The following is a 26,240-nucleotide window of genomic DNA, read 5'->3' as shown; positions in this document are numbered from 1 at the left end:
CGTCCGCTTTCGGGTCAAAATTTATGAAGACAGCATAACTGTCAATTTCACCATTGCTGCAATATTAAATAAATCAAACAAAAAATGTGCAATTCATTTCCGAAAAGGAAAACGCTCAATTAAAGTACTGTTGAATTCAATTTTGGGAGCAAATCTTATAGGTTTTGGGACTTTCTCACTTAGCTCATTGGCTGCCATTGATGGCGCTAGACGTCCAATCCATTGTGAGGCGAATGAACATTTTATCACTTGTCAACGGCACTGAAACAGGAACCAGTTATCATGTTAAATTAAATTTCTATTGGTGAAAGGGTTGGTCTTACTTAGGTTTAGGCTTAGGCTTAAGTTAAGGAGAGATTTATGTCGTTTCAGGCAATCTTTTTACCTGGGTGACCCGGTGGGTGAGTGGTTAGTGCATCTGCCTTGCAGTTCTGGGGTCTTGGGTTCGATTCCTCAATGTGTGGAGTTTAAATGCTCTGCGTGGGTTCTCCAGTTTCCTCCTACATCACAAAAATATGCATGCTAAGCTAATTTTACACTAAATGTCCCGAGCATAGCTATGATTGGTTGTCCTTTGTCTCCTCGTGCCCTGTGATTGGCTGGCCACCAATTCAAGGTTTCCCCTACCTTTTTGGTATAGGCTCCAGCACCCCCCTTTGTTGTCAAAGGCAGACCAAGAGTTACTTTTGTGCGCCACACTTGTATTTTGCCCTTAACTTTTGATGTAAAGAAGATACACAAATATTGTTTTGATTACCAAACGGGTTAAAATTTCATTTTGAAAAGTAGTAAAGTAAATTTTAGTAAAACTTAGACCTATTAGATTCTTGATAATTTTAAGATGTTGTAGTGCTTTAAGAAAAAGTCACAGGCACACTTGTTTGTGCCTCCGCGGCCGCCGTAGTTGTTTTTCCTGGTGCTGTAAATCGTGCTAGCTTGCTAACCGAGTCGAGTTCGACGAAATGGCAGAGTATTCTCGCGTTAAATCCACCAAATTGGTTCTAAAGGGACAAAATAAAGGGTGAGTTATTAAATAACTATCATGTGGGCGGAAAAGTGGGCTGGCGACGAATTAAAACGTTTCTTTGGTTGGCGTTTTAGTTCGTTTTGCCAAATGCTAACAAGCTTAGCAGGAGCGGTGCGTTTAAATGAACGGTGAAAAAAATTGTAAACAAAACAAATGGGTACACTTGTGCCTACCTAAAATCAAAATAAAATTAATATATGTATTAATGAGCGATAGTGATTAATGATCAACCAAAGCAGCCGAATCGATGTTTTTATTTTTGGTTTTCAAAGTGATTAAATTTAAGTTAACATTTTTAAGATGAGTTTAAGTGTCCTATTAAATTTCAATTATACTAACGTATCTTTAAGTCATTTGTACTTCAGCATAATCTATGTCACTCAATTGAAATTTTCATTTGACCGATTTGTTGGTGGATCTTTTAAGTATCTTTTGAGTGTTGTTTACTCTCCTACATATTTTAGAACTATGCCAATTATTTAAAAAGAATATCATTCAAGGAGAAAGAGGACCATTTCTAATCGTTTTGACTTGATTCTGTTTTTCAATAGGAAAAAGAAGAAAGACAAAAATAAGAAGAGAAAGTCTGAAGACGATGAATACAAGCAGGATGTCGTCGGTACGTTTTTTTGTCCGCTCGTGTTTTATTCACGCACCTGAAATTTGTGTTTTTGTCGTTTTACTGACCAGGCGGTTGGTGGGTCGTCCGCCATTTTGGGGATATTATGGGCACGGTCGCCATCGAGATGCACAGCAACTCGTACATCCACGCGCTGGACACGGGACTCTTCACCATTGGAGCGCCGCATGCAGGTGAGGTTGAAATCGAAATTGTTTTTGGTTTTGATTCATTTTAATTTGTTAATTCTGTTTTAATTGAAGCTGACTTCGTTATTAGATTTTGTTACCCAAAGAACACCAAAATAATGCAAAATTTGAGAAAAAAAAACTCATTTCAATGTTGCCTACAGTCCTTTATAAGCCTTTGAATCATAACGGCAAAATAGTTTTTGAAATGCATCCAAATAATTTCCAAGCCCTCCCAGTTGAATTGGATTGGTCGTCAATAGTTGTTTTCAAAATCAATTTGTATCTTTTCATAACTTGCACAGCACGTCCTCTCTTAGCCGAAGAACCGGAATAGACGGTTAAATGCCACTAAACGTCTGTACGTGTCTTTTGGAAAATCTTTAAGGTGTCGGTGTTTTACTTCCACCATTTAAAGGGGCGGCAACGTCCCGCTTGTCATGCGACGCACGTTCGCACCTCATTTAAAATGTAAACGCTTCCCTCGCTGCGGCTTTCCGTGTGCTAATTTCTATTAAAAAAAGAAAAGGAGAAGAAGAAGGAGAAAAAAATCAGAGATTCGTGACATCGGTTGGCCGACGACGGGTCGAGTTCGGGGCAAAGCGGACGTTTGAACGTCACGCTGCCTCGGACCACCAACCGGCGTTCGTTTTTAGATGAAGCAATTCCCCCCGAGTGTCTCCGTCCTCACGTTCTGAATGTTGATAGATGGATGAATTGAAGTTGGTCGTCCAGAGATGAGAGAACGACAACGTTCCGTTGTTGATGAAAATGGTGAAACAACTCCCCCGCGTGGATGACAAACACATTGCAGGAGTGAAAGCTTGCTGAACGATGTTGAGGGGCTTTGTTTACTTGGGTTCTTCTCATCTCTTGTAGAAATGTGGTCACCCCCTATTCATTTTAGGCCTTCGTCAACTCATGCTTTAGCACCATTGACGGCGCCAGACGTCCATTTTGACTTGTGGGAGTACAAAGGAACATTTGTTTATATGTTAACTGTAGCATTTTGCTAACTCGCTTGTTCAAACTTGTTTGTGAATTGAGTCATTGATGTCTTTTTTTTTCTTTTGGTTTTGCTTCAGAGGACGAAGGACCAGACCCACCGGAACAATTTACGGCAGTCAAGCTCTCTGACAACAGGTGACCGGGCGTACGTCTTCATATCGAAGGGCTCTCAAACTTCACTTGTTGGCCGCCATGGACGATTTGATTAATATGATTGATTTTATTGAGTAGTGGGGGTGCTTGTATCTAAAAAAAATCTAAATTAAATATAGTGTTTGCTTTTTAATCAGATTGGGAAAACAATATTTGTTCAATAGCTGCCATCCCGCCCACTTTAAATGGATTGGACATCCAGCGCCGTCTTCCGCGTTGTCTTTTTCTCAAATGCTAACCCAAGTAAAACTGCTAAATCCTGGAAATCCTGGGCAGGATCGCTTTGAAGTCAGGCTACGGCAAGTATTTGGGTCTCAACGCCGACAGCCTGGTGGTGGGCCGCTCCGACGCCATCGGCGCCAGGGAGCAGTGGGAGCCCGTCTTTCAAGAGGTAACCGCCAACAATCGATCGTTTTGTAACTCCGCGACCGCCGCTTACGTGAACTACCTGCGCGTCAGGGCAAGATGGCGCTCATGGCCGCCAACAGCTGCTTCATCTCCTACAGCGAGAGCGGCGACATCGAGGCCAAGAGCAGAACGGCGGGCGAGGCCGAGATGCTGAAGGTGAGGTGCCGCCTTCCGTCTTTTCGCGGCGCGGTGTTTTGACGACGAGCGTCCCGTCCCCCCCGGCCGTAGATCCGCTCGTGCACCGAGCGAAACGTGAAGCCCAAAGACAACATCGCCGACGAGGACCGAGGCGACGTCAAGAACTGCGAGCTCAATTACGTGTGAGTGCGGCCGGTTAAAATGCACGTTTTTTCATCGGTCTGTCTCGAGCCTATTCTGCCTAGCAACAAGTAGCCTTGTTTTGATTTTGGAGCCTGCTATGCTATGCCATTTTTTTAAATTTGCCGATAGCCTGCCTAGCAACAAGCTTAAGTTATGAAGAAAAAAATAGTTTATTTGAAAAAATATGTATACTTTATCTTGGCAACATTGAATACATAAAATGAAATTAGAGGCAGTCTCTCATAAAAAAAATCATGACCAAATCTGCCTGGCAATAAGTTGCCTCGTTTTCTTTTGATGTGATGGAGTGTCTCTATTACCACAATTATTTGACTGTTTAAATGTGACTTTCCAGGAAAAAGTTTCAGAGTTTCCAGGACCGGCGCCTGCGAATAAACGAGGAGGAGCCGTCCTCGCTGAAGAAGGCACGACTGGATGGAAAGTTTCACGAAGCTTTGCTCGACAGAAGGAGCCAAATGAAAGCAGATCGATACTGCAAGTGAAGTGTTTGTTTAGATTTTATTGTTTAAATAAACATCATTTACGTATGTATACTGTGCGTGTTTGTAGTTCAAATATACCCTAGCTAACATCAAAAATATGACAGAACTATTTGATAAAAAGCGGCAAATTATTTTTCTTAATGGTGCTGTTAAATAAACACTAAGCGTTTTAAGTGTCAAACTCATGTCATGTGCTTGTCTACATTTTTCCAAAACTAGATTGTTACTTTCAGTTCTCTTCTGTCACGAGATGCAAACTTGACATGCAAGTATTAACAAAGACAACCGTTTAGTCCGCCCCTCTCGGTGTCACGCGAAAGCAACACTCGTGAGCCACTTCCGCGTGGAGCAAACCACTATCTTCTTAACCGCGTTTGGCGGGGGTGTATGCCTCACCACGCTAAAATGTGACTCAGACGTATCAGCTCATGGGGACAAATTTATCATTTTAGCGCGTGCTTTTAACATTTTAAACATTATTCAACCGTCAATGTCAAATTTCCTAATGTGGTTCTGATATGACGATCACTTTTATTACCGTGTAACACCGCCTTGGAGTTACAACATATAACAAACGACACACTTCCGCATGGGAGGAACCATTGATGGGGGTGTTTAAGAAAAACAGTTTAATCTTTTGTTACAAATATCAGTGTTTTTTTCCAAAACAATATCTTATTGTGATATCAAGTATTATAATCAAATAATATACTTCATCTTCTGTCATTGTATGTTTGATAAAACTGTTTATTCATATATATCGGACTACAGCTTCCCCCTAGGAAAAGCATAATTCGGGATGGCGTGAGAGGAAAAACAATCAGCCCCCCTCTCGAGTTAATGTACAAACATTTTGCCAATCACATACAGGTGTGTAAAAAATGGCCCACTCTTTTTATCTGATGTTCGCTGCTTTTTGTGCTGCTGCGTCGTCACAGTTTATACCGCCGGTAAGTTACGTGTATGTTGATTTTCTGCCTCGTTATAAAAAGTGAAGCAACTGTTAATTGTAATCTAAAATGTTTACAGTATACAGAAGAATGCCGGACGGGAATGTATCCTCCAAGTGGGCCCACGTAAGTCCAATTCATGTCATTTTACAGGCAACAAAGTCAGTTCGGCTGTGCAACGTTTAATGTTCGTTCAATCGAATGTGGTTAAATGTTGTTATCATATTTTGTCGGTTAAAAGTTAATTATATTGATTAGTAGATAGGGGGGATTCAAACAAAATGGCTCGACGATCGGCGTATTATTTTCAGGACACCTGAACGCATCACCCTTTATAGGAACAAATGCACGTTACATAAACATGCATACTGTATGTGTTCATGAAAATCAGACCTCGGAGCTCTGTTTTTCATGAAAAAAATCCAATAAAATTTAAAATAATAAAGCTTAAAAGAAGCTTCCCCTCAAAATGGCAGAAACGTAATTTACAATATTTAAAAAATGGGGTGGTTCAGGATCGTTTGTATTCAACTCATAATTTATAATTTCTGTTGATAAATGATCTTTAATAAATCTGGAAAAAAAAGTTCAAAGTTACAAAGAACGTGTCCATGAAGTGCTTTAAAAATGTCTACGGTAAACAACAAACCTTGAAAATGGAAAATGTTGTTGAATTGCTCTTCCCAAATGTATTTAAGCTTTAAAGGTGCTGTGAGTTGGTACACCGTAAACCTGGATTTGCCTCCCGAGGAGCGATGGAATGGCGTCATCGCCGACAAAAAGACGCAGGTGCGCCACTTTCCGTAAGCGGACTCCTCGTCCGTACGTCATACCACGTTACAATTCAAGCGGGCCGTTTGCATCCAAGTTTGTGAAGATGGTGGAAGCCATCCGAGACCTGGCCAACGCCTTCGTCCCCGGCGGGAAACTCATCCAACTGGTGGACGTCACCCTGGTCAGTAGCAACATTTTTTTCCCATCCCATCACCAAAAAGCAAAATACGCGAAAGGCATTTTACCGGGTGAATATGAATATGACGTTTTGGTGTTGATCGGCAGCCTTTGATGGTCAACACGCTGCCGTACCCGTTCGGGGATGAAATTAAAGGCATCGCCACGGCTTCCGGAATTCCTCTTGGTAAGCAAACGCTCAATGAAAGCACTTTTTTGGGTGTGTTTGTGTTTGTTATTTTGCAATTTTTGACCGTATGACGTTTCCAGGTGAGGTGGTCCTATTCAACATCTTCTACGAGGTTTTCACCGTTTGCACCTCCGTGGTTGCCGAGGACACCAAAGGTCAGTCGAGCCCTCGATAGGCGTCCAAGCCATTCCGAGCGGGATCAACCGCCCCCCCCCCCCCCCAAGCTTCCGATGGATCGGACGCCTTTTGAATGGCACTGTTTTTGTGTGTCGACAGGAAATTTAGTGCACGGTCGCAACCTGGATTTTGGATTATTTATGGGGTAAGAGCGCTCTTGTTTTGCATTTAAAATGAGCTGAATGTGTAAAAAAAGATTTTGTTTGTTTTTTGGGGGGTCAGGTGGGACGTGAAGAACAAATCTTGGGTGGTGAGCGAGCTGCTAAAGCCGTTAGTGGTCAACGTGGACTTTCGCAGGGGCAACCAAACCGTCTTCAAGTCCACCAACTTTGCCGGTTATGTGGGCATGCTGACTGGCATCAAGCCGGTACATATATATTTTGTTAAATATATAAATATAAAATATATATATATATATATATATATATACATACATATATATATATATATATATACATACATTATATATATATATATATATATATATATATATATATATATATACATATATATATATATGTATATATCTATATCTATATATATATATACATATACACATACATATACACATACATATACACATACACATATATATATACACATACATATACACATATATATACACATATATATATACATATATATACACATATATATACATATATATATACATATATATACACACATATATATATATATATATATATATATATACATATACATATATATATATATATACATATATATATATACATATATATACACACATATATATATACATATATATATATATACATATATATATACATATATATACAGGGTGTTGCAAAATGTTTGACCCCATTTCTTAGGCCAATCATTTTGAGAATTTTCATTCAAATGACCTCAAATTTTTACAACTTTTGTAGAAACGTTTCAAGTTTTTATGTGTAACGTTTGGCGTTTCTATCTTTTCAGGTTAAGAAATGCCATTCACTTCAATAGAGAAGGTATTTTGCACTCATTTCTCACTCATTCACCCAAGAGGGTGTTCCTTCTTCACCAAAGTTTGCGTGAAGAAGACGCGAACTACAAAACAAATTCACTCATGTCCTAGTTGGGCCTATGGCATACTACCCTGAAAATCTTGGAAGTTAAGTGGGGTTGGTCTTGGTTAGTACTTGGATGGGAGACTGGGAAACTCTTATGTTACCTAGCTCAAGTATTCAAGTAGTCACCTAGCCTCTTAGAAGCAGTGGCATCTATTATATTCACAATTTCACTTGAGGACCTGTGGCCTAAGGAGTTAGTGCATTACCCTTACACCCTCACAACTCTGGCCGCGTGGGTTCAAATCCCGGTCCAGTCGGGAAAACTTTTCCCTTAGATGTTTCTATATATGTGTACTCAAGACTTTCCAATAATGACAAAGGAAAGTGTGGCCACTTTGTGGCGTAGAGGTTCGGTCACCCGACTGCCGTGTGGGCAGCTGGGGTTCGAATCCCGGTGTCGTTTGACTGATCACTACACTATGTAGTTGAGTAAATGGATGAACCTTTTTTCATTCAAATAAATACTTAGTCATTTTTTTCAGCAAAACAATTTATTTCCGGTCAGCCTTCGGCTGACCGGAAGACAGTTGGGGGGGGGGGTCCTGGTGGTGTTCGACAGTCGGCCTTCGGCCGACTGCCGACACCATACAGTCGTTGGTTGCCACCAGTCAACCTTGGACACCCAGCCTTCGACACCATGTGCGCCACCGGGAAGCGATCACACGCTGCCAGGGTTGTGAGGGTGTAAGGGTACCGCACTAACTCCTTAGGCCACGGGCCCCCAATAGAAATAGTGTATATAATAGATGCCACTGCTTCTAAGAGGCTAAGTGAGCACTTGAATACTTGAGCTAGGTAACATAAGAGTTTACAGAAGCTGGTATTCAGAGGTGGTCAGTCTCCCATCCCAGTACTGACCAAGCCCAACCCTGCTTAACTTGCAAGATTTTCAGAGTAGTATACCATAAGGCTAACTAGGACATGAGTCAATTTGTTTTATAGTTGGTGACTTCTTTGCAAAATTGGTGACGAAGGCACACTGAGTGAGAAGTGTACAAAATGCCTTTTCTATTGAAGTGAATGGCATTTCTTAACCTGAAAAGATAGAAATGCCAAATGTTACACACAAAAACTTGAAACATTTCTACACAGGTTGTGAAAATTTGAGGTCATTCCCCAATGAAAATTGTCAAAATGATTGGCCTAATTAATGTGGTCAAACATTTTGGAACACTCTGTATATGAAAAGTCCAAAGAGTACTAAAGACTTTTTCCTGGCTAACGCACTTTTGTTTCCTCAGAACGTCTTCACCCTGACCATGAACGAACGCTTCAGTTTGGACGGAGGTTACATCGGTGCGTTCATCCAGTGACATCTTAATTGAGCATGAAAAGTGATTAAATTGCAAGCAGTTTTCTGCATAATTTGACCACTTATGTCCTCCTGAAAGGAAGTCATGTTTGTCCTTTTTCAACCACTACCAGCTATTTTCTACCTGGAATGTCTTGCCAAGTTCCCTTTTGCTTTTGTAGGCATCTTGGAGTGGATCTTTGGAAAGCGAGACGGGATCTGGATGAGCTTCCTGACGCGCTCCGTGCTGGAAAATGCCACCAGGTTGGTCCCTCGCCCTCCGTCCTTTTCCCCCCCCCCATCTCGCTCCCTTTCATCCCATCCCATCCATCCGTCCATTAGCTACGAGGAGGCCAAGTTCCGTTTGGCCCAGACCAAGCTCTTGGCGCCCGCTTACTTCATCCTGGGAGGGAACGCCACGGGCCAAGCGTGCATCATCACCAGATCCAGAACGGCCAGCCTGGACATCCTCGAGTAACGTTTCTTTTGGATTCCGCCACGTGATGCATTTCAACCTGTTTTGAGTCTGCCATTTTTTTGTGTGCACGTGCGTCAGGATCGAGCTGAAGCTGGGCCGCTGGTTCGTCCTGGAGACCAACTATGACCACTGGAAAGAGCCGCTCTTCCTGGACGATCGACGCACGCCCGCCGTCAAGTGCATGAATGCCACCTCGCAGGCGGTGAGAAGCATTTCCCCCCGACACTAGTTCAGATGCGTGTCGTGTCAAAACTTGGACGGCCGTAGAATACACAGTACATATTTTTGGGGCCTTTTTAGAAAAAAAAGGCCCCAAAATATGTACCCTGTTTTCAAAATTTAGTTTAAAACAAGGGGGGAAAGTCATGATTGTTTTCCAACGCAAGTTGAATGTAAAAAAGCAAAATACTAGTAAATAGCGCAACTTGAAAAAGGTAAAAAAAACATGGAAGGATATGTTTTTCTTTTCTTAAACAAAGTTTCTACGTTTTTTTGGCACTAACAATGTTGATTTTTACTTTAGAAAGTTTCAATGTCAACTCTGTACGACGTGCTGTCCACGAAGCCCGTGCTCAACAAGGTGAGTGCTTCTTTTCCCGTCCCACTCGCAACACACGGTGGGCGATCCTGACCGGCTATTTTTCTGTCCGGCAGCTGACGACGTACACCACGCTGATGCAAGCGTCGACGGGCACGTTGGAGTCGTACGTGCGCGACTGCCCCAGCCCTTGCATGCCCTGGTGAAAGCAACTCAAGGCAACGGTGACCCCCTTTTCACTTTCCCGCCCGCAACTGTCCAAACCATCTAAAGACTTAATTTTAGCTAAATGGCCTTTTTCTGACCTCGGAATAACCTTTCCGGAATAACCTTTTAATTAACTCCCATGACGGCAGGCGGGCCATCCGTGGCGCAAAAAGTCATATCTGATAAACATGTTTGTCTGCAGCAAAGGTTTGTGTGGCGCTAAAGTGCTAAGAAATGTTTTGGGATACAAAGGGTTGTGCAATGTCAAACATTTCACATTTAAATAAATCATACTGCTTTTTCAATTATTCAAAATATCTATTGGTACTTGCGTTTTTCCCCAAAATATCTACTGGTACTTACGTTTTTGCCCAAGACAGTTTGGATTTATTGTGACATTTTACTAACCGTGTTTAGAAGGGCAAAAAAAATGCCTTGCCTATTAAGGAGGAAAAAGAACATGATGGTCAAGATATTTAAAATAAAATGTCGGACTGGGGGGAAAACAGCCACCATTTTAATTGAAAGGTAACAGCCACCACATGGAAACAAACACAAAATGTCAGTGGGTAAGAGAATACAATTTAAGAGACAGTTGTTGACTAAAATCAACTGGAAACTTTCCATTTCACACTCACATCTAAGCGATGAAAAGACATTGAGGCGAGTTACCACCTCAACCCAAAACTAAAAACTGCTTACTGAGGAAGATGACATGTCCAACGGATTCTCTGGAACAAAAATGAACGCTGCTCCTTCGACTTAGTCGACACATTCTGAAACACAAAAATCAACATTTTATGCTAAGAAATACTTGAAATGAGGATCATCAATCGGACGAAATTATAGCAATCTTGTCAATGGTCGCATGGCTCTATTACGTGTATTGGTTTTTGGACCCACCTGGCTCCTTGAGATGCCGGTCGTCCCCCAGCAGCCCCGCCGGCGTCTGCGTCTGATCCTGGAGGATTTCCTCGCGGAGGTCGTTGGTGCGCCGCTCGTCCCGGATCCTCTTCTGAAGCTCCTCCTGCCGACACCAGTACAGGTTAAGCTCCTTTACTTTTTGGGCGCGTTTTGGCTTTTGCCTACCTGGCAAGTGAGGGCGGGCAGCTGGGCGGGCGGCCCGTCCACTCGCACAAAGTCGTCTTCGTCCGACGTCCTGTGGCCGCTGCCGCTACCGCCGGACGCCGCTTCCTGCCGGACGGAGACCTCGCTCTTCAGTCGGGGAGTTTGCCAAACGGACATGCCGGCGGCCACTTACGTCCACGTTGATCATGACCGGGGATTCCGTGTCGGGGGTGCCGGTGGCGTCCGAGGGGGCCGGGATCTGGCCGCCGGCGTCGCCACCGCTCGCCAGGTTCTCCTCCTCCTCTGAGTCGCATGCCTCGGCGCCTTGGTCTTGGGCCACATCCGCTAGGGAAAAGAGAAAAAATATTTTTAGAGCTGCTCATGAGATAAAGTTATACACTTTTGAACTTTATCACATTTTTATTATTCAATTTTGATGTGGAAAATGCCCAGAATGCTACTAATAAACGGGTGTTAATGTTCACGAGAAAAAAAGCAATACATACCCCCAGCATCGTCTTCCTCCGGATTTGGGTGGTTTTCTCCGGTTAAGTCGTCGTCCAACGGCCCCTGTGGGTGGAGACGCACGCCGTCAATTTGCGTGGCGTCACGTGCGGCCTAAAAGGCAACGGGCCGGGCCCATACCTCGATGTCGCCTTCCATTGTGGCCGACGGGGGGGTTTGGACATCGTCGTCGTTGTCGTCGTCGGGCATGGGTTGAAAGCCGTCCGGCTCCTGCTCGTCGTGGCCGTTTTGGTCCTCGCCGCTCATGTCCGGTTCCCGCTCGACATCATTTTGGTCGTCATCTTCGACATTGTTTTGGTCATCATGGTCGCCGCTGTTTTGGTCGTCCTCGTCACCGCCGTTTTGGTGGTCTAGGGCTCGGCCCTCGGCCTCGGAAAGTCCTGCAGAGAGAAAAGGAGCGGCGTTTTGTTTTTTCCTCTCAAAGACAAAAGGCGACTTGTTGTTCATTTACCGACGGGATGCGGCATCGGGAGCAAGTTTTCTTCGTCTCCAACTTCGATCCGTTCCGACCGCGGAGAGGACCCCGCGCCCTGTCGGATCATGCCATTATCTTCCTCCTGCAACGGAAAAATATTTTATTAATCAACACTTATTTGTTTTGTCGTTTTAAATTTAACAAAATATGCTTTGGAAAATTCATTTCAAATAGTCACAGACCTTATTTTCCTTTCCCTCTTCCTCTGTTCCATCCTAAAACGGAAATTTAAAAAAAAAACGATCCTTTAGCTCCAACTCCAAAATTCCATTTGTGCCACCCAATTCACCTTTAAAGCGATATCATTATCGTTGTTCCGCCTGGTTTCCGCGGAAAGGGTGGCGCCGTCGTCCAAATCCCGCATCAGCCGAAAGAAGGCCAGTTCGTTGAAGAGGATGTCCGACACCTCCACCAGAAGGTCTTCGCCGCAGTCGGTCAAGGTTCGGCCGGCAAAGATATTCAGGGAATCCTGTGGCGTGAAGAGGCACAGCGTTTTTGGACACCGCCACCTTTGCCACCGTCACCACCGACATCTCAAAAAGTACCTGCAGGATGCCGCCGAGTTGCCGGTGGAAGAATCGCACAAACTCTTTGCTCTCGTCGTTCTGCTGCGTGAGCGCCAAGACCTTGCGGCGCAGAGACGCCAGCAGCTGCGGCGTGCACACCTCGTCCATGTTCTCCTACAGAAAAAAAGAATGTTATTTACCATATTTTTTCGCATATTAGCCACCTCCGCGTATAAGCCATACCCTTAAAATCGTTGAATTTGACAATTTCTCTTGCATATAAGCCACCACTGATTCACAATTTTCACCTCCACATTCATGGTTTTAATGAGTACAAATGTGTTACTTTGAAGGGAAAATCTTATTTTAAAAATAAGACATTATCGCACGCGGTATTTCTGAGATACTGTATAAATCGATTGCTGGATTCCACATTCCTAAAGGGTGAGGAAAAGATAGTAGTTTGGTAAAAAGGCCAATATTTAAAGTGTGTACCTTGAGGAAGGGAATGACCTCCGTCATGATATCCTTAATGTGCTGGTTGAGCTGTAGGGTGTCGATCTGAGGGCAGCGCACGTGAGAAGCGGCGCCACCTGTGCACAAATGCCAGCATTCAGCCCATTGACTCCTTTTTAAAAAAAAAAATAATTGCTGTTATTGTCGCGGGCCACACGTACCGGCGTCTTCCGAATTTGCGGCGGCGGCGGCGGACGATCCCGGGCCGTCGTTGTCCGAGTCCCTGGCGGAGCTCCGCTTCATGCGTTCGTATTGACGCATCCTGACAAAAGCTTTGTCCAGGTGGATCACGGTGTTGCCTGCGCCAACAGAGATGACATTGTTAAGCCCGTCTGATTTCAAAGTTGACAAGAATTTGAGGTAGGGGTGCTCAATATGGAGCCACAGTCCTATGCTGGTGTATTTAGGCTAAATTTGGTAACGTTCAGTGAGGAAAGACAATGGAAGGCAAAAATCCTGCTGCGCAAAAACCGTCTCTACGCACTAACTGAGCAGAGAGAAAAAAGTAATAAAATAAAATAAAATCAATAGAAAAATGGCTGCCGAACGTTGAAACCAACCAAGATCGTCCCTGGAAAACGGATCCACGTTGGTGGACGACAAAGTACTGTCATTCCCCCCCGAATGCAAGTCCTCTCGTTTCTTCTTCAAGTTTTTCTCCACCACTTCCTGAAATGGAAACAGTCGATTGGCTGTGGCGAGCCCAAAGCGCAGTCGTACTGAAACTCTTACGGTTTCGCTGACGGTGGAGCTCTCGCTGGGCGTGAGCTCCGACTGCGAGCCCCCGGCCCAAGACGCCACGCCCACGGGTTGCATCTCTCGCGAGGCGCTCTTCTCCGCCAAGTGCCTGCTCACCAAGTCCTGCGGGGTCGCCAAAAGGGGACCGTCACCGACCGAGACCGACCGGGGCGCCGCGGTTGTTTGCGCTCACCTGCAGGGAATAGAGCGCCCTCTGCCTGAGGTAGTCGGTGTTGAGCAACTGCAACTCGTGGAAGAGCTCGATGAGGAAGTGAGGCCGAGACTCGTTTTGGGAGATCAAGGTGGCCACCTCCGAGTAGATGGTCTCGCGCAGAGCCTCGAACAGGGAGAACTCGCTGCTGCCGTCTGGAAGTTTCATACCATATTTCGTCACACGTCTGTTTTACGCATTCCGGTCGATAAAAGAAAAAGAGGCGGTCAGACGGGGGATGGAAGCGAGAGGGGGTGTTTTGGGGTTGCCACGATTCATACACAACTAATTGATGATTATTATAATTAACATTTTCACCAAATGAAAAATATGGAGTGAGTCGATTTATCAATAATTCAATAAATAAATCTGTGGCAGCCCTATTGAGAACGGTTAAAAAGCAGAGGAAGAAAAAAAATGATGGCATGCTAACTTTTACCTTGTGCTTCCGTGCATGCAATTCGGTTAGAGAGGAAGGGTGTTCTCCAAGCATATGCTGTCAGTAGGACACATGAAGAGTCAACTCAAAAAGATAATGCCAGGACAAAATGTGCAAAAAAATTAAAAGGTGTTGAACATAAACAGTTATAGGTGTGATGGAAAAACTAACTTAGTGATTGAAGGGTCTACAAGCGTTTTTTTTGGCCATACCAGAGGAGATGTCGTTGGGCTTGTCACCAAACTTGCTTTTGCTGTTCAATTTCTCCTGCGTGAGCTTATCCAAAAGGTGCTGATCCTTGTGGTGACGAGACGCCGGCGCCCTGTCTTGCTTCAAATCGGCGGTGCTGCTCAGGCTGTCGCTCTCCACGCCTGATGAAACGGTGAGAGAAGATATTTTAACGCGAGTGAATCATTAGCTGCGGACGTTCGATCGCTTTCAAGGGGGACGGTTATTGTGACTATTTAAAGCAAGGGTGTCGGACTCGGGTTGGTTCGCGGGCCGCTTTAACGTCAACTTGATTTCACGTGGGCCGGACCATTTTAGATATAATATTTAGATTTTTTTTAATAAATGGATTAAAAGAACTGGATCAAAAAGTCCTGAATATTCTGTTTTTTTATAGATCTAAAACAATGTTTATTTGAGCTTTTTTTTCCTCAGTATGGGAAAAATCATTTATTTAGTCATTTGTTTTTCATTTCAAAAGGAAACCAAATTTTTCTTTAATTATGTTCAATATTAAAGTGGAAAACAGAAAATATTTTCATATATTTTTAGATTTTACAAAACGATTTTTGAACTAAAAACAAAGAAAAACATGGATGAAAAAATTGCAATTATTGATTTAAAAGGGGGAAAAAAAAATCAGGAAATATAATATACATCTATATCTATCATTTTAATTTGATTCTAAAACAGAAAGTCGGCACTCATGATTTACTTTCCCGGGCCGCACAAAATGATGCGGCGGGCCAGATTTGGCCCCCGGGCCGCCACTTTGACACCTGTGATTTAAACCCTAAAATCAATTCCAAAAAAACCTTTGCCGGCGTACCTTCGTTGTTTTTGTTCGGCGCTTTCCCCCTCTTGCGTCGGTTCTTGCTGCGGGAAGCCAAGTTGGCCTGGGCGGAGGCCTTGCGCCCGCTCTTAAAGGTTTTGGTGACGGTGGCGGGGTCGGCGCGCTCGGGAATGCTGCTGAAGCTGGCCTCCGAGGTCCGCTCGCACTCGGCCGCCGGGGGGCTGCGGCGGCGCTGCGGGGCGGCGTTGTTCGGGAAGGTGACGTTGGACCAGCCCGCGTCTCTAAAAAGCGTGGCGTGAATCGACGTGAAATGGACGGCACGGAATGGAGCGCAAAATAGCTTACCGTCTATCGGTAGTGATGTTAAGAGGTGAGCGCTGGAGTGGAGGCGGGAAAGTCATGTAGTCGGTTTTGATGGAGGTGTTGGGGTTCAATTGCTGCTTCTGCTGCTCCAGCCCCACGGGATTTGCACTTTGTGCGCCCTGCGGGAACTCGCCCAGGGTTTTGGGGAAGAATGGAAACAGGCTAAACCCTGCCATCAAAGAAAAAAGGATCATCAACCCACATGGAAAAATGCATGCTTCATCAGATTCGGGTAATACGCTTGGAGGAGAAATGAAATCTACTTTTTAACAGTTGTTCCTGGTCAGTTAAATGTAAATGACAAAATAAAGAGATTTTTGAATGACTTTTTACCAAGTATTATCTTGACATATTAAAAAAGGGATTTATAACATGGTAAAGATCCCGATAAGATTTGTTTCCATATTGCTCAGACCCGTATTTTCTCGCATATAAGCCGTCTCCACGTGTAAGCCGTGGTACTCGGTCGTTTGGTCGCCGGTCTTTTGGTCGCCCTGAAGGTTATTGATAATTAGCATTTAAATGGTTGCTCAAATTCCCTAAATACAAACTGCAAATTATTATTTAGTCATACTTAATGCCCTATTAATTATTAGGCTAAAGAAAAGCTCCAAATTTCCCAGACTTTTATGGTTTTTTGTTGGAGAACTTGTTAAGACCCTGACTGAACTGACGTCGCTTCTTAAAGGGACAACGCATGTACATCCAAACTCGTCTACACTCACACGTTATTGATGCGTGTTGTTTTACCTTGTTTTGTTGCCGGTCTTTTGGTCGCCCGTTGTTTGGGTTCGGGCGACCAAAAGACGGCGACCAAACGACCGCACACGGTAAGCCGCACCCTAAAATCGCCTTAAAACTGTTGAATTTTACAATTTGTCTCATTGTCAGACACCCCCCCGATTCAAAATAAATTTTGTTTATCGATTAACCTCTGTCTTTTCTCAATTTTTAAATAAATGACCATATCGGCCGCATTGTCTAGCGTTATGGCGTTTCATGCATGTCAAGTCTAATTTCTGCGCATATAATCCGTACCCTAGGATTCCGTCATCATTTTTTGGAGCGACAAATAGGGCGTATATGCGAGAAAATACGGTATTCATACGTCCACGGTGTGCTGACCTGGAGATGATGATTGTTTTTGTTGTGGATTCTGCTGTTGAAGGAGTTCATTCAGCACCTGTTTCAGTCTGAAAGAGGAAATTTGTCAGGTCAAAGGCTCTTTTTTGATTCAAAAGGTGTTTGTTTTTTTTACCTTTGTACATTGGTCTGCTGCCAGGCAAGCTGTGTGTGACACTGGTTGAGCTGGTGCATGACCAGGTGGACTTGCGGAGAAGTCAGGTTGTTGGGCAACACGCTGTACGAGCCGCTCATCAAGCCTTGCAGCATGTACGACAGGATCTTGAAAAGACCAGAGATCAGACGGGATTCTCCCTCGGCTTCTCCGGGTTCCGGCGTTGGTCCGACGAGCCACCTGCTGGTCCTGCAGCAGGGTCTGACACATGTTGTTGCTGAAGTCCAGCTGCCTCTGAAGCTGGCCGATCTGCTCCTGCCAGTGGTTGGAGCCCTCGGCCGCCGAGAGCTCGGAGGCCCAGCAGAGGTTCTCCTGCCGCCTCGCCGTGGACGGCGGGTTGGAACTTCTGGGGGGCGGCGGTTGCCGATTGCCGGACGGCTTGGCGCCCGGGGTCTCGGAGGGAAATGCTGGCGGAGACATCACGTTGCTGTGGAGAAAAAAAACCTCCGTGTGTGAAATTGTAAGACGTCCAATAACAGGAAACTTTATTTATTTGGATTTATACTAGGGCCGTGGAAATTATTCCGCAACTCCTCCAATATCAAATTACATACATTGGTGATGGAAAAATCTTTCACAAAAGTTTTTTTTTGTTAAAAAGAAAATTTGTATGTATTTTCTGAAAACATTTTTTTTACTTGTACAGACGCTCCCCTACTTACGAACGAGTTAGGTTCCGAGCGATTGTTCATAAGTTGAATTTGTTTGTAAGTTGCTCAGTGCTATATTTTGTATTATAATTTATATTTAAGGCCTATACAAGTATATTGAAGGTTTATATAAGTGCATTTGTATGTTTAAGGCTTGTATAAGTAACACACATTGGTTTGTACTGAAAAAAAAAAATAATAATAAAATGGAGAATGTTCGTATGTACCGTTGTTCGTAACTCGAATGTTCGTAAGTAGGGGAGCGTCTGTATGTATATTCTCGTTTAATGATTTTGTTATTTTTTTAATTAAACAAAAGCAAAACTGGAAATATGTTCATCTATTTTGAAAAATAAAATGTTTTTTTCTTTTTTTACTCATTGATTTTTGTCATTATTTTTCTATTCACTTGACCTTTTTTGAACTAAAAAAAAAAGCAAAAAAAAAAAAATCTAGTAATCTTATTCTGACCGTTCTTGGTTCTTCCTCTTTGTGAAGATGGGCTGAGTCCTAGCGGCGGGGAAGAAGCCCTCGTCGTCGGCAGAACTGCTCCCGGAGCTGTCGTCCTCTTCCTCGGCGCTGCGTTCGGAGCGATAGTCCTCGTCCTCCTCCAGGTTGCAAGGACTGGAACCCCAGGTCGCCATGGTCCTATTTGCATCAGCAATATTAAACCCCAACTAAAAAAAATTCAATTACTGGGTCATTTTCTCTAGATTTTCCCCTCACTATTTTTTTTAAATTTAAAAGTAGATAGGAAAACAAATAGGGATATTAGACGTGGTGGTTTCACCGCAATAAGTACCATCGCTACACGTAATACCTTTCATCGCGACTGCCGGCCGGCAGAGAGTTTCCCTCCCGATCGTCGGTCCCGCACAGGGAGTCGGCGAGGTCGCGGCGCCTCTGGCTTTCGGCCATCAGGGATTCCAGGTGCTTGCGGCGCTGGCGTAACTCCTCCCGGGCCAGGTGGTGGCGACGCATCTCGGACCAGAGCTGATGGAGACGCCGGCGCTCAATGGAGAATTGCCGCTTGAAAAGTAGGCTGGGGATTAGGGGCTCGCTCACCTCATGGTCGGGCACCGAGGTGGCGGCGGCTTCCGCGGCGGTGCTCTTGAGCACGGCCGGGGTGCTTTTGGCGGCGGAGAACGGAGAAGGCTGCGCGACCGCCGGCGTGGACGTGGCCCCCGGGACCTCCCACGCTAAACCCGGCTCGCTCACTTGGCTGGACAGTGAGGACTGCGGCCACAAAAGTTGGAAAATGAATGTCAGTCACATTTCATTCATTTTATAAGAGATTTAATTATTTTTAAATCATCATGTATTAGTTACTGTATTTTCTCACATATTAGCCACCTCCGCGTATAAGCCGTACCCTTAAAATTGCCTTAAAATCGTTGAATTTGACCATTTCTCTCGTATAAGCCGCCCCGATTCATAATTTTCACCTCTATAATCATGGTTTTAATAGGGAGTACAAATGTGTTACTTTGAAGGAAAAACCTTAAGAAAAAGATCGTTTTTTTCCCTACAACTTAATTATTCACTATGTTTTGCTTTGTTGTTCTGCAGCCTTTGACTGTACTGTCTAACTTATAACTACGCGTTTTCTTGCTACTGTCACAGTGAAATTTCCTGAATATGGGATGAATAAAGTTATCCAATCCAATCCAATCACAGAGGTAAAAAAAAGACTAGACGACACTGCAAAATGCAAATGTACCTGCAGGTCAGGGCAGGTCAACTGGAGATCTTGAATCTTCCCCTGGATCTCGCCGAGCATCTGGCGCTCCTGGTGGAGCTGCTTGAGCGTCTGCTTCTGCTGACGAAGCTTCTCTTTGTAGATCTTTTCCCTGCGGCGTCCACGGGGTCGAGTCAGTTGCGAGATGAGCTGGCCGGCCGGAGAGGCTCGCTAAATATGCATACCTGGCTTTGGTGTACAGAGCGACATCCGATCCCCGGGGATCGGATTTCGGGGCAGCGGCCGGCGATCCCGCCGCGCCGACTCGAGTGTTGTTCTGCCGCTGGTGCAATGCTTCCTCCTCATTGGCCGCGGTCGTGTCCGTGTCATCGCTCTGGGCACGGTGACAAAAGCGGCGTTGACAAGTTAATTGGCAATAAAGGCTTGTGACTTCAATGTGACCAGTTTACAAAAAGAGGATAAGACTATTGAAGAACACATTTAGCTTTACTTGCATTAGTAATGACGCTTCTATTTTTTTTTTTATTGTGACCTTTTTTCATTGTGGCAGTCCAGTTACGCCAAAATACATAAACTATGCCACATGAAGTATAATTATCGTGAAATAATTTCTGGCAACGATATTAAACAATAAAAATGCCATAATTTTAAACTGCAATTACACAGTTGATTATTTTATTTAGTATTTCATATTGCACAGCAAATTTTGGTTTGAAGGCGAATTTAGGAGGTAACAGGTAACTTTCATATTTAAAGAAATTCATTTATTCACAGAAGTTTGAAGTTTCAAATTTGTTAATTATTGATAGATTGATAATTTTTTTTATCGTGATGACATTTTTGTCATATCGCCCAGCTCTAGCCACATGTATAACAGAGATTTTTTTTTCCAACTATAAACTCAATCGTTTCGGACGGTAAAAAACAAAAATGGCAGACAAAGAGTCGACATTCCCACCTGCACCATGGCGACGAGCTCCTGCAGTTGCCGCATCTTCTGCTTGGCTTTGTGCTGGTGAACCTCTTGGGTAAAGGCCGCGCCGTTGACCGGGCTGCCGCTGCTCGAGCCCGACGCTTCGTTATCGTCCAGGCCCGCGGGGCGAACGGCGCCGCACTCTCTGCCGTCGTTCTTGCAACCCTCCTCGTCTTTCGTCCAATTATAGGCCCCGTCCCTGTTGTACTGGCACTCTAGCCAAGCGCAGCGGACAAAGCGGGTCATACGTCGTCACTCGTTCGGAACGAGGCCGGTGTGTGCGCGTGCGAGCGTACCAATGGCCGAGGGGAGGTTGAAGCTGCGCAGGTTGCCCGCGGTCCGGTTGTTAATCTCCGTGTTGAGTCTACCGTCATGATTGTCTGCGTTGGCGGCGGGGCTGCCTGACACGCGGCGGCGGTTCACGTTCCCCCAGTTTTCACCGCACTGTGAATTCCTAGACCAAAAGAAACATACATTCTTATTCTGTACAACAAAGAATACAATATTTTACGGACGTCCAATCCACTTGCAGGGGAAGACTTGGCAGCAAATGAACTAAGGTTACTTTGTTGCCAGTCTCCCAATTTAAACGAATTGGACGTTGAAAAGCAATACATTCATTTAAATGAACAGTATCATATCGTAAACATTGTGGCCGATCAATATCATGATTAAAAAAAAATAAAAAAATGGCACACGTGGTGACCCCGCCCCCTCATATCGCACAGCACTAACACAGTGAAGCAGGTACCTGACGTTAGCGGGCGGCTGTCGATTCTCCTGCTCCGAGTCGAACATGGCCTCCAGCATGGAGCCGTCCTCCGTCCCCTCCTCTTCCTCGTCGTCTTCTTCGTCCTCCTTCACGTTTTCGTTCACCGCGTCTACCATCATGTCGGACGTCTGCTGAAAGTACTGCACCAATTCCCGCAGCTCGTTCAGGCGCTTGTGGACCTCCTTCAGCTTTCTGTTTGGGGTGCAAAATGGATACCGTCAAAGCGGATTGGACGTCTATCGCCGTCGATGGCGGTCCGTGACTTTTCGTACGCGATCACCTGAGTTTGTCCGAGGAGTTGGCACCGTCTGTGGGTTGTGGGATCGAAGGAAGAAAGGCGGCGGCGGCAGCTACGGCTCCGTTTGACGGACAATCGGAGGAGCCGCCCATGCTCAAACTGCGCTGTGTCGACAAAGCTTCACCTGAAAATAAATAGGCGCAATTAAAGCAGGAAGTATCTTAAGTATGGAGAATATGAGGACCAATGAAGAAAAGTTAAAAACAAAAATTTAAAAAAAAGGTGGCCAAGTTTCTGACTCAGAATTCCGAATTGAAGCAGAAATTCTCTGAATTAAGTCAGCATTTTCAGCACCATTTTTCTTTTCTTCAGTGGCCCTAATTTAAGCCCCAAGATATATATATTACAAAAAAAGCCACGACAACAACAAAAAGGTCGTACAGTAGTTGTTGTTGAGCGTCTGGTCTCTGAGCGAGTGCAGCTCGTGCAGGATCTTGTCCATCGTTTCCTTCTTGTCTTGGAGCACCTGCAGCTTGGTGAGCTTGGCGCCGTCCAGCCCGCCGTGAGGCCCGGACGCCGAGTGGAGCACGGGGCGGCGCTCAGGTGGGCCCGACGCTCGGGAGGGCTGGGACCAACTCACTTCTCTGGAGAGCGAGAGACTCTCGGCCTGACGACGGTTGTCCGGCACAGATTTGCTCTACAACGGGACATGTCAAAAATTAGAGTCACATTGTGTTTTCGCCTCTTGCTACTGCAACAAAGTGAATTTCCTGAGTACAGGATGAATAAAGTTTAGACTTATTTAATCAAATTTGATATGATAATTGGCCGTAGAGCATGGCGGCTAAATGTTTCATTCAAATTAATTGGAAATCTATCGCTTACAATGGCAGCCAAAGGGTTAACATGCTCCCAATTTGATGCATACCTGAGAATCCCTTAGCTGGTTGTGGAAACGCTGGATCAAATCATTGAGCTCGTCGTTGAGCTCGGACGTGATGCTAACACCGGACACGCTGCCCGTCGTTTCAGGAACAGCTGCGATGCACATATACATTATTATTATAAACATTCCTCAGGAAAAGGAAAGTACTTTTACAAAGAACTCTCACCCGCCGCATCATCGATAACGGCTAGCGCTTGCTCGGCGCTGTGCTGCATGGCCAGCAGCGCCTCCTGGCGTCCCTGCAGGGCCCTCAGCTGGTCCTGCTGCTCCAGCATCTTCTTCATCAGCTCCTGCTGCTTGCAGAGGTTCTCCAGTTCTTCCTTTGGCTCTCGCAAGGCCGCGTCGGGCCAGCCGCTCTGCGGGGAAATTACCAATTGTATTACAACCGCGATCACATGCTAGCTTACTAGCTAGCGCAGGGTGGAAGACCGTACCGGTGCGCTGGATGTGTCCGAAGACCTCACGTCGACGTTCAGTGAGGAGCTTTCCACCAAGGAGCCCGAACCCACGGCGGAATCTTGGGTCCTCACGTCGTCGTCTTCGTTCTCCCGAGCCTGGCACATGTAAAGATATCATATCTCGTCCTTGACAGTGGCGAGACATGACCAAAGTGTCCCCGCCTGTGACCGAAAAGTCATTCCAAATGGCGGTAAGTGAGCAAAAGTACAAGGTTTCCTACGAGGCTTATAACTCTGGCATGCCGACAAGCTAAAAAAAAGTTATTTTTAGTTTTGTTCAGTGTAACAAGAAAGTATCAAATGTATACAAGTTTTAGGCGCACTTTAACCGTGTCTGGTAATAGTTGAAAACCCATTGGCAACATCTCTTGGTTGATATGTGAACAAATTTGTCCCAGTTCAGCCATTGCATTAGAATGCATTCCATTTATGTTAATACAGTATTTCAAGGGTGTGCCTTTTGCTCAGATTGCTAAAAGTAACCATATACAAACAAAATATAATCATTTAGCCGATGAAAGGCATGATACTAAAATAATATTCATCGTGATAAATGTTCGCAATATTCTACTTCATGGTAGTAGCTAACACCTAAGCTAGCTCCCTCCAAAAAGAGCAAAAAACTGGATTCTCCAAAATGAGAAGAGGGACAAACCCACCAGCATTTTCTGTAAGAAGCGCAGATAGGACTTCTCCTGCTCCTTGAGGTGCTCGATGAGATGAGAGAGGCGCTCCACGTTGGCCGGCACATCGTTCTTCTCCAGCAGGTCGTCGCGCATGGAGCTGGCCTTGCCGATGTATTCGCGGATCTGCACCAGCTTGCTCACCAGCTGCGAAACAACCGGGCGTTTGCCCATTTTAAACGAGAGAGAAAACGCTAACGGGGACGTTCGCGGTGTGTATTTATAAACTGCCCTAAATACGGCCGTGTGGTCCCATTTCACTTTTTCTCTACTTCTGTCGCCAGGCTGGATTTCTACTATGTTTGATCTATTAAATATGTCGCCCTGGTTTGATGATGGAAAAAAATAAGGATTCAATTTATCTTCAATTCAAGGTTCTTGCTCTCTTGCAGCTGGTTGGGAGTTATTTTTTTACCTCTAAAGCAGGTCAGCAGGAAAAAAAATCTATATTTTACCATTATATAAATCACAGGTCCAACCAAAGGATGATAGAACTGTATTAAATTGTATTGGCCTTTGAGGGCCAGTTGATTCTCTAATAATAATAATAATAATAGAGTATTTATTTTTACTTAACGCGCATGTTTGGACAAATCAAAGTGAACTCAAACAAATTTGACTTGGAACTCAGCTATTGTCTTACCAGGCTGCAGACAACGTTAGCATCTCCCCCCTCGACGTCGACGCAAGCCTCCGCCGCTGCCCCCCTGTCGGCGCTGCCGCGCCCCGGCCTAGTTTCCTTGGGGGTGGCCCCGGGAGTAAAGACCTCCCTCGGCGCCGGGCTCGACTTCTTGGCTTCCTTAACCGCGCTGGGCGTGGTAGAGGCGCCGGACCGGTGCAGTGGGCCCCCCTTGCTCTTGTTGGTGTTGACGTGCAGCGAGAGGAAGTTGAAAGGTTTCTTGTTCTCCGTCGCTAGCTGCCGCTGGTTGTTGGCGGCCGTGACGCGGCCTTGGGAGTCGCTTCCAATGCTCTGTGATGGATGACAAATGGAAATAAAAATGACCACAAGGCTCTCTGACAGCACCATTTAAGGTCTGGCACCGATCAAACCATCAATACACTAGCAAAATAATAATTTCTAGGAGCCCAATTGTACAGGTTATAGGCCAGTTTAAAAATCCATTTCATGAATCAATACTATGCAAATCCAGGATCTTATTCTGACCTCATCCAAATCGGAGAAGTTGATCCTCTGGTGGATCTTGTCCAGCTCCGCCTGATCGGGGACCGAGCGCTGGCTGATGAATTTGACGGGCAGCTGCCTGCGGCGGCCGGTCCAGGGCGTGGAACTGGGCGAGATGTCGTTGGTCAGGCGGCTTTCGGACACTGCGGGGGTCGACAGTTTCTTTTTGTTCTTCTCTGACGACCGGTTGGCTTTCTTCTGTTGCGTGCCGCCCCAGGCCTGAATAACAATCAGAACCGTAACGGGTGAAATAAGATAGTTACAGCATAAATTTCATGTCCATGCCTTGACTTTGGTGGGAACGTTGCCCCTACCAACATGGCCGCCTGAAGCCTTTTTGATAGGGGGGTAACAGAGTCAAGCAGTGAAGTGGAATTAGTTTATCGCTAGTATGTATTAGTAGTAGTAATACAGGGTGGCAGAAACTCAGGTGTATAAAAAAGTTATTTACATAATTGACAGGCCACATGGAGGGAGCAATAGTTTTAATTGTTTTACCCTGTTGTTGAGTCTGTCGTCCAGGCTAGCATTGGTGACGCTCCAGTTGTGCGGCTCGTCGGCGCTGTCGTCGAACGGAACGCCTCCGGTTGCCATGTTACCTTAACTGAAAACCCACAACAACAATGCTCCGCGTCAACATGAAAAAACCGCCTCTCATGGCGACTTTGTGTTAATTAAAAATTCAACGACTACTACTAGCTATTCTGTCTAATTGCTGCCACTCGACGCCGTCACTTTTACGTCACAAAGGCCACACGAAGAAGTAAAGCGTCGTCAAGCGGGCCACTACGAACGTTGGATTAAAAAGAAAACTGGGACGAAAACAATGTTGGAAGGTCTTAAGTGTTAGCTGACGAGAAAGGGATAGTACGCACTTTGAAATGGCTCATTACCCCCGGGAATCACCATGGCAACTATGCCCCCTCCCCTGCCCTCCCGCGTTGTTAACACTTAGCAATTAGCTTTGGCCTAACAACAATGACAAAACCTACTAAGTCAAGTCAAAATAAAATGGCGCCGCAAAGTGTTTTTGTCTGATGCTAACTAAACAGGAACGCTGCAAGACGAGCTAGTCGTTCTTTTAAGTATTCTACGTCGAAGTAAACCGACAGCATATTTGTGCACACTTCAAAGAGAACTCACTTGCACCGTAGTCTTTGTAGACGTTGTAATGGAATTTCTTCTTTAAATTGTATCCCTGGTTGAACCCATGTGGTAAATTTCTGCACTAAAAGACACGATATAATTTTAATAAATCAGCGAGCTTCGTTTGACCAACTCAACCTGGTGTGCTCGGAAATTAATTTGACGTCACTAAAGCGCGACAACCGTATCGACGATCTTAAAGGTAAAGAATGACAATATAATAAAAAATAAAC

General features: G+C 44.9%; 3 protein-coding genes across 4 annotated transcripts; 2 read left to right on the top strand and 1 right to left on the bottom strand.

The window, feature by feature from the left end:
- The first annotated feature begins 788 nt into the window (after positions 1-788).
- On the top strand, positions 789-4,276 carry frg1 (FSHD region gene 1). Its single transcript, XM_077605793.1, has 8 exons — positions 789-1,021; positions 1,579-1,646; positions 1,718-1,840; positions 2,920-2,977; positions 3,272-3,386; positions 3,455-3,559; positions 3,632-3,723; positions 4,080-4,276. The coding sequence occupies exons 1-8, from the start codon at positions 963-965 to the stop codon at positions 4,225-4,227; spliced, it is 768 nt and encodes a 255-aa protein (XP_077461919.1). The 5' UTR covers positions 789-962; the 3' UTR covers positions 4,228-4,276.
- A 695-nt stretch (positions 4,277-4,971) lies between these two features.
- asah1b (N-acylsphingosine amidohydrolase (acid ceramidase) 1b) lies at positions 4,972-10,405 on the top strand. The gene is made up of 14 exons (XM_077605792.1): positions 4,972-5,177; positions 5,257-5,303; positions 5,876-5,966; positions 6,046-6,132; positions 6,237-6,315; positions 6,399-6,473; positions 6,595-6,640; positions 6,718-6,862; positions 8,828-8,882; positions 9,060-9,141; positions 9,220-9,351; positions 9,434-9,557; positions 9,879-9,935; positions 10,010-10,405. The coding sequence occupies exons 1-14, from the start codon at positions 5,109-5,111 to the stop codon at positions 10,097-10,099; spliced, it is 1,179 nt and encodes a 392-aa protein (XP_077461918.1). The 5' UTR covers positions 4,972-5,108; the 3' UTR covers positions 10,100-10,405.
- Positions 10,406-10,595: 190 nt separating this feature from the next.
- On the bottom strand, positions 10,596-26,180 carry pcm1 (pericentriolar material 1). Of its 2 annotated transcripts, XM_077605787.1 has the most exons (40): positions 26,005-26,180; positions 25,360-25,465; positions 24,844-25,080; positions 24,322-24,648; positions 23,655-23,825; positions 22,972-23,091; positions 22,704-22,893; positions 22,520-22,629; positions 22,033-22,288; positions 21,634-21,775; positions 21,333-21,545; positions 20,878-21,035; positions 20,567-20,796; positions 19,833-19,981; positions 19,630-19,759; positions 18,975-19,145; positions 18,730-18,902; positions 18,381-18,557; positions 17,440-17,686; positions 17,221-17,366; positions 17,088-17,155; positions 15,945-16,131; positions 15,636-15,880; positions 14,791-14,949; positions 14,579-14,635; positions 14,122-14,294; positions 13,923-14,051; positions 13,751-13,859; positions 13,352-13,489; positions 13,170-13,267; positions 12,714-12,848; positions 12,458-12,637; positions 12,351-12,383; positions 12,145-12,250; positions 11,814-12,073; positions 11,675-11,738; positions 11,362-11,513; positions 11,190-11,294; positions 11,004-11,127; positions 10,596-10,876 (listed from the first exon to the last, which is right to left on the bottom strand). In XM_077605787.1, exons 2-40 carry the CDS (start codon positions 25,453-25,455, stop codon positions 10,863-10,865), a joined length of 5,979 nt encoding a protein of 1,992 aa, XP_077461913.1. In that variant the 5' UTR covers positions 25,456-25,465; positions 26,005-26,180; the 3' UTR covers positions 10,596-10,862. The 2 variants fall into 2 exon arrangements, with proteins under 2 accessions (XP_077461913.1, XP_077461914.1); XM_077605788.1 differs by lacking the exon at positions 14,579-14,635.
- Between the last annotated feature and the right edge of the window lie 60 nt (positions 26,181-26,240).

The sequence above is a fragment of the Stigmatopora argus genome, chromosome 7 (genome assembly GCF_051989625.1).
Source record: "Stigmatopora argus isolate UIUO_Sarg chromosome 7, RoL_Sarg_1.0, whole genome shotgun sequence".
Classification (NCBI taxonomy): domain Eukaryota; kingdom Metazoa; phylum Chordata; class Actinopteri; order Syngnathiformes; family Syngnathidae; genus Stigmatopora; species Stigmatopora argus.
This window is presented reverse-complemented; position numbering and strand designations above follow the sequence as displayed.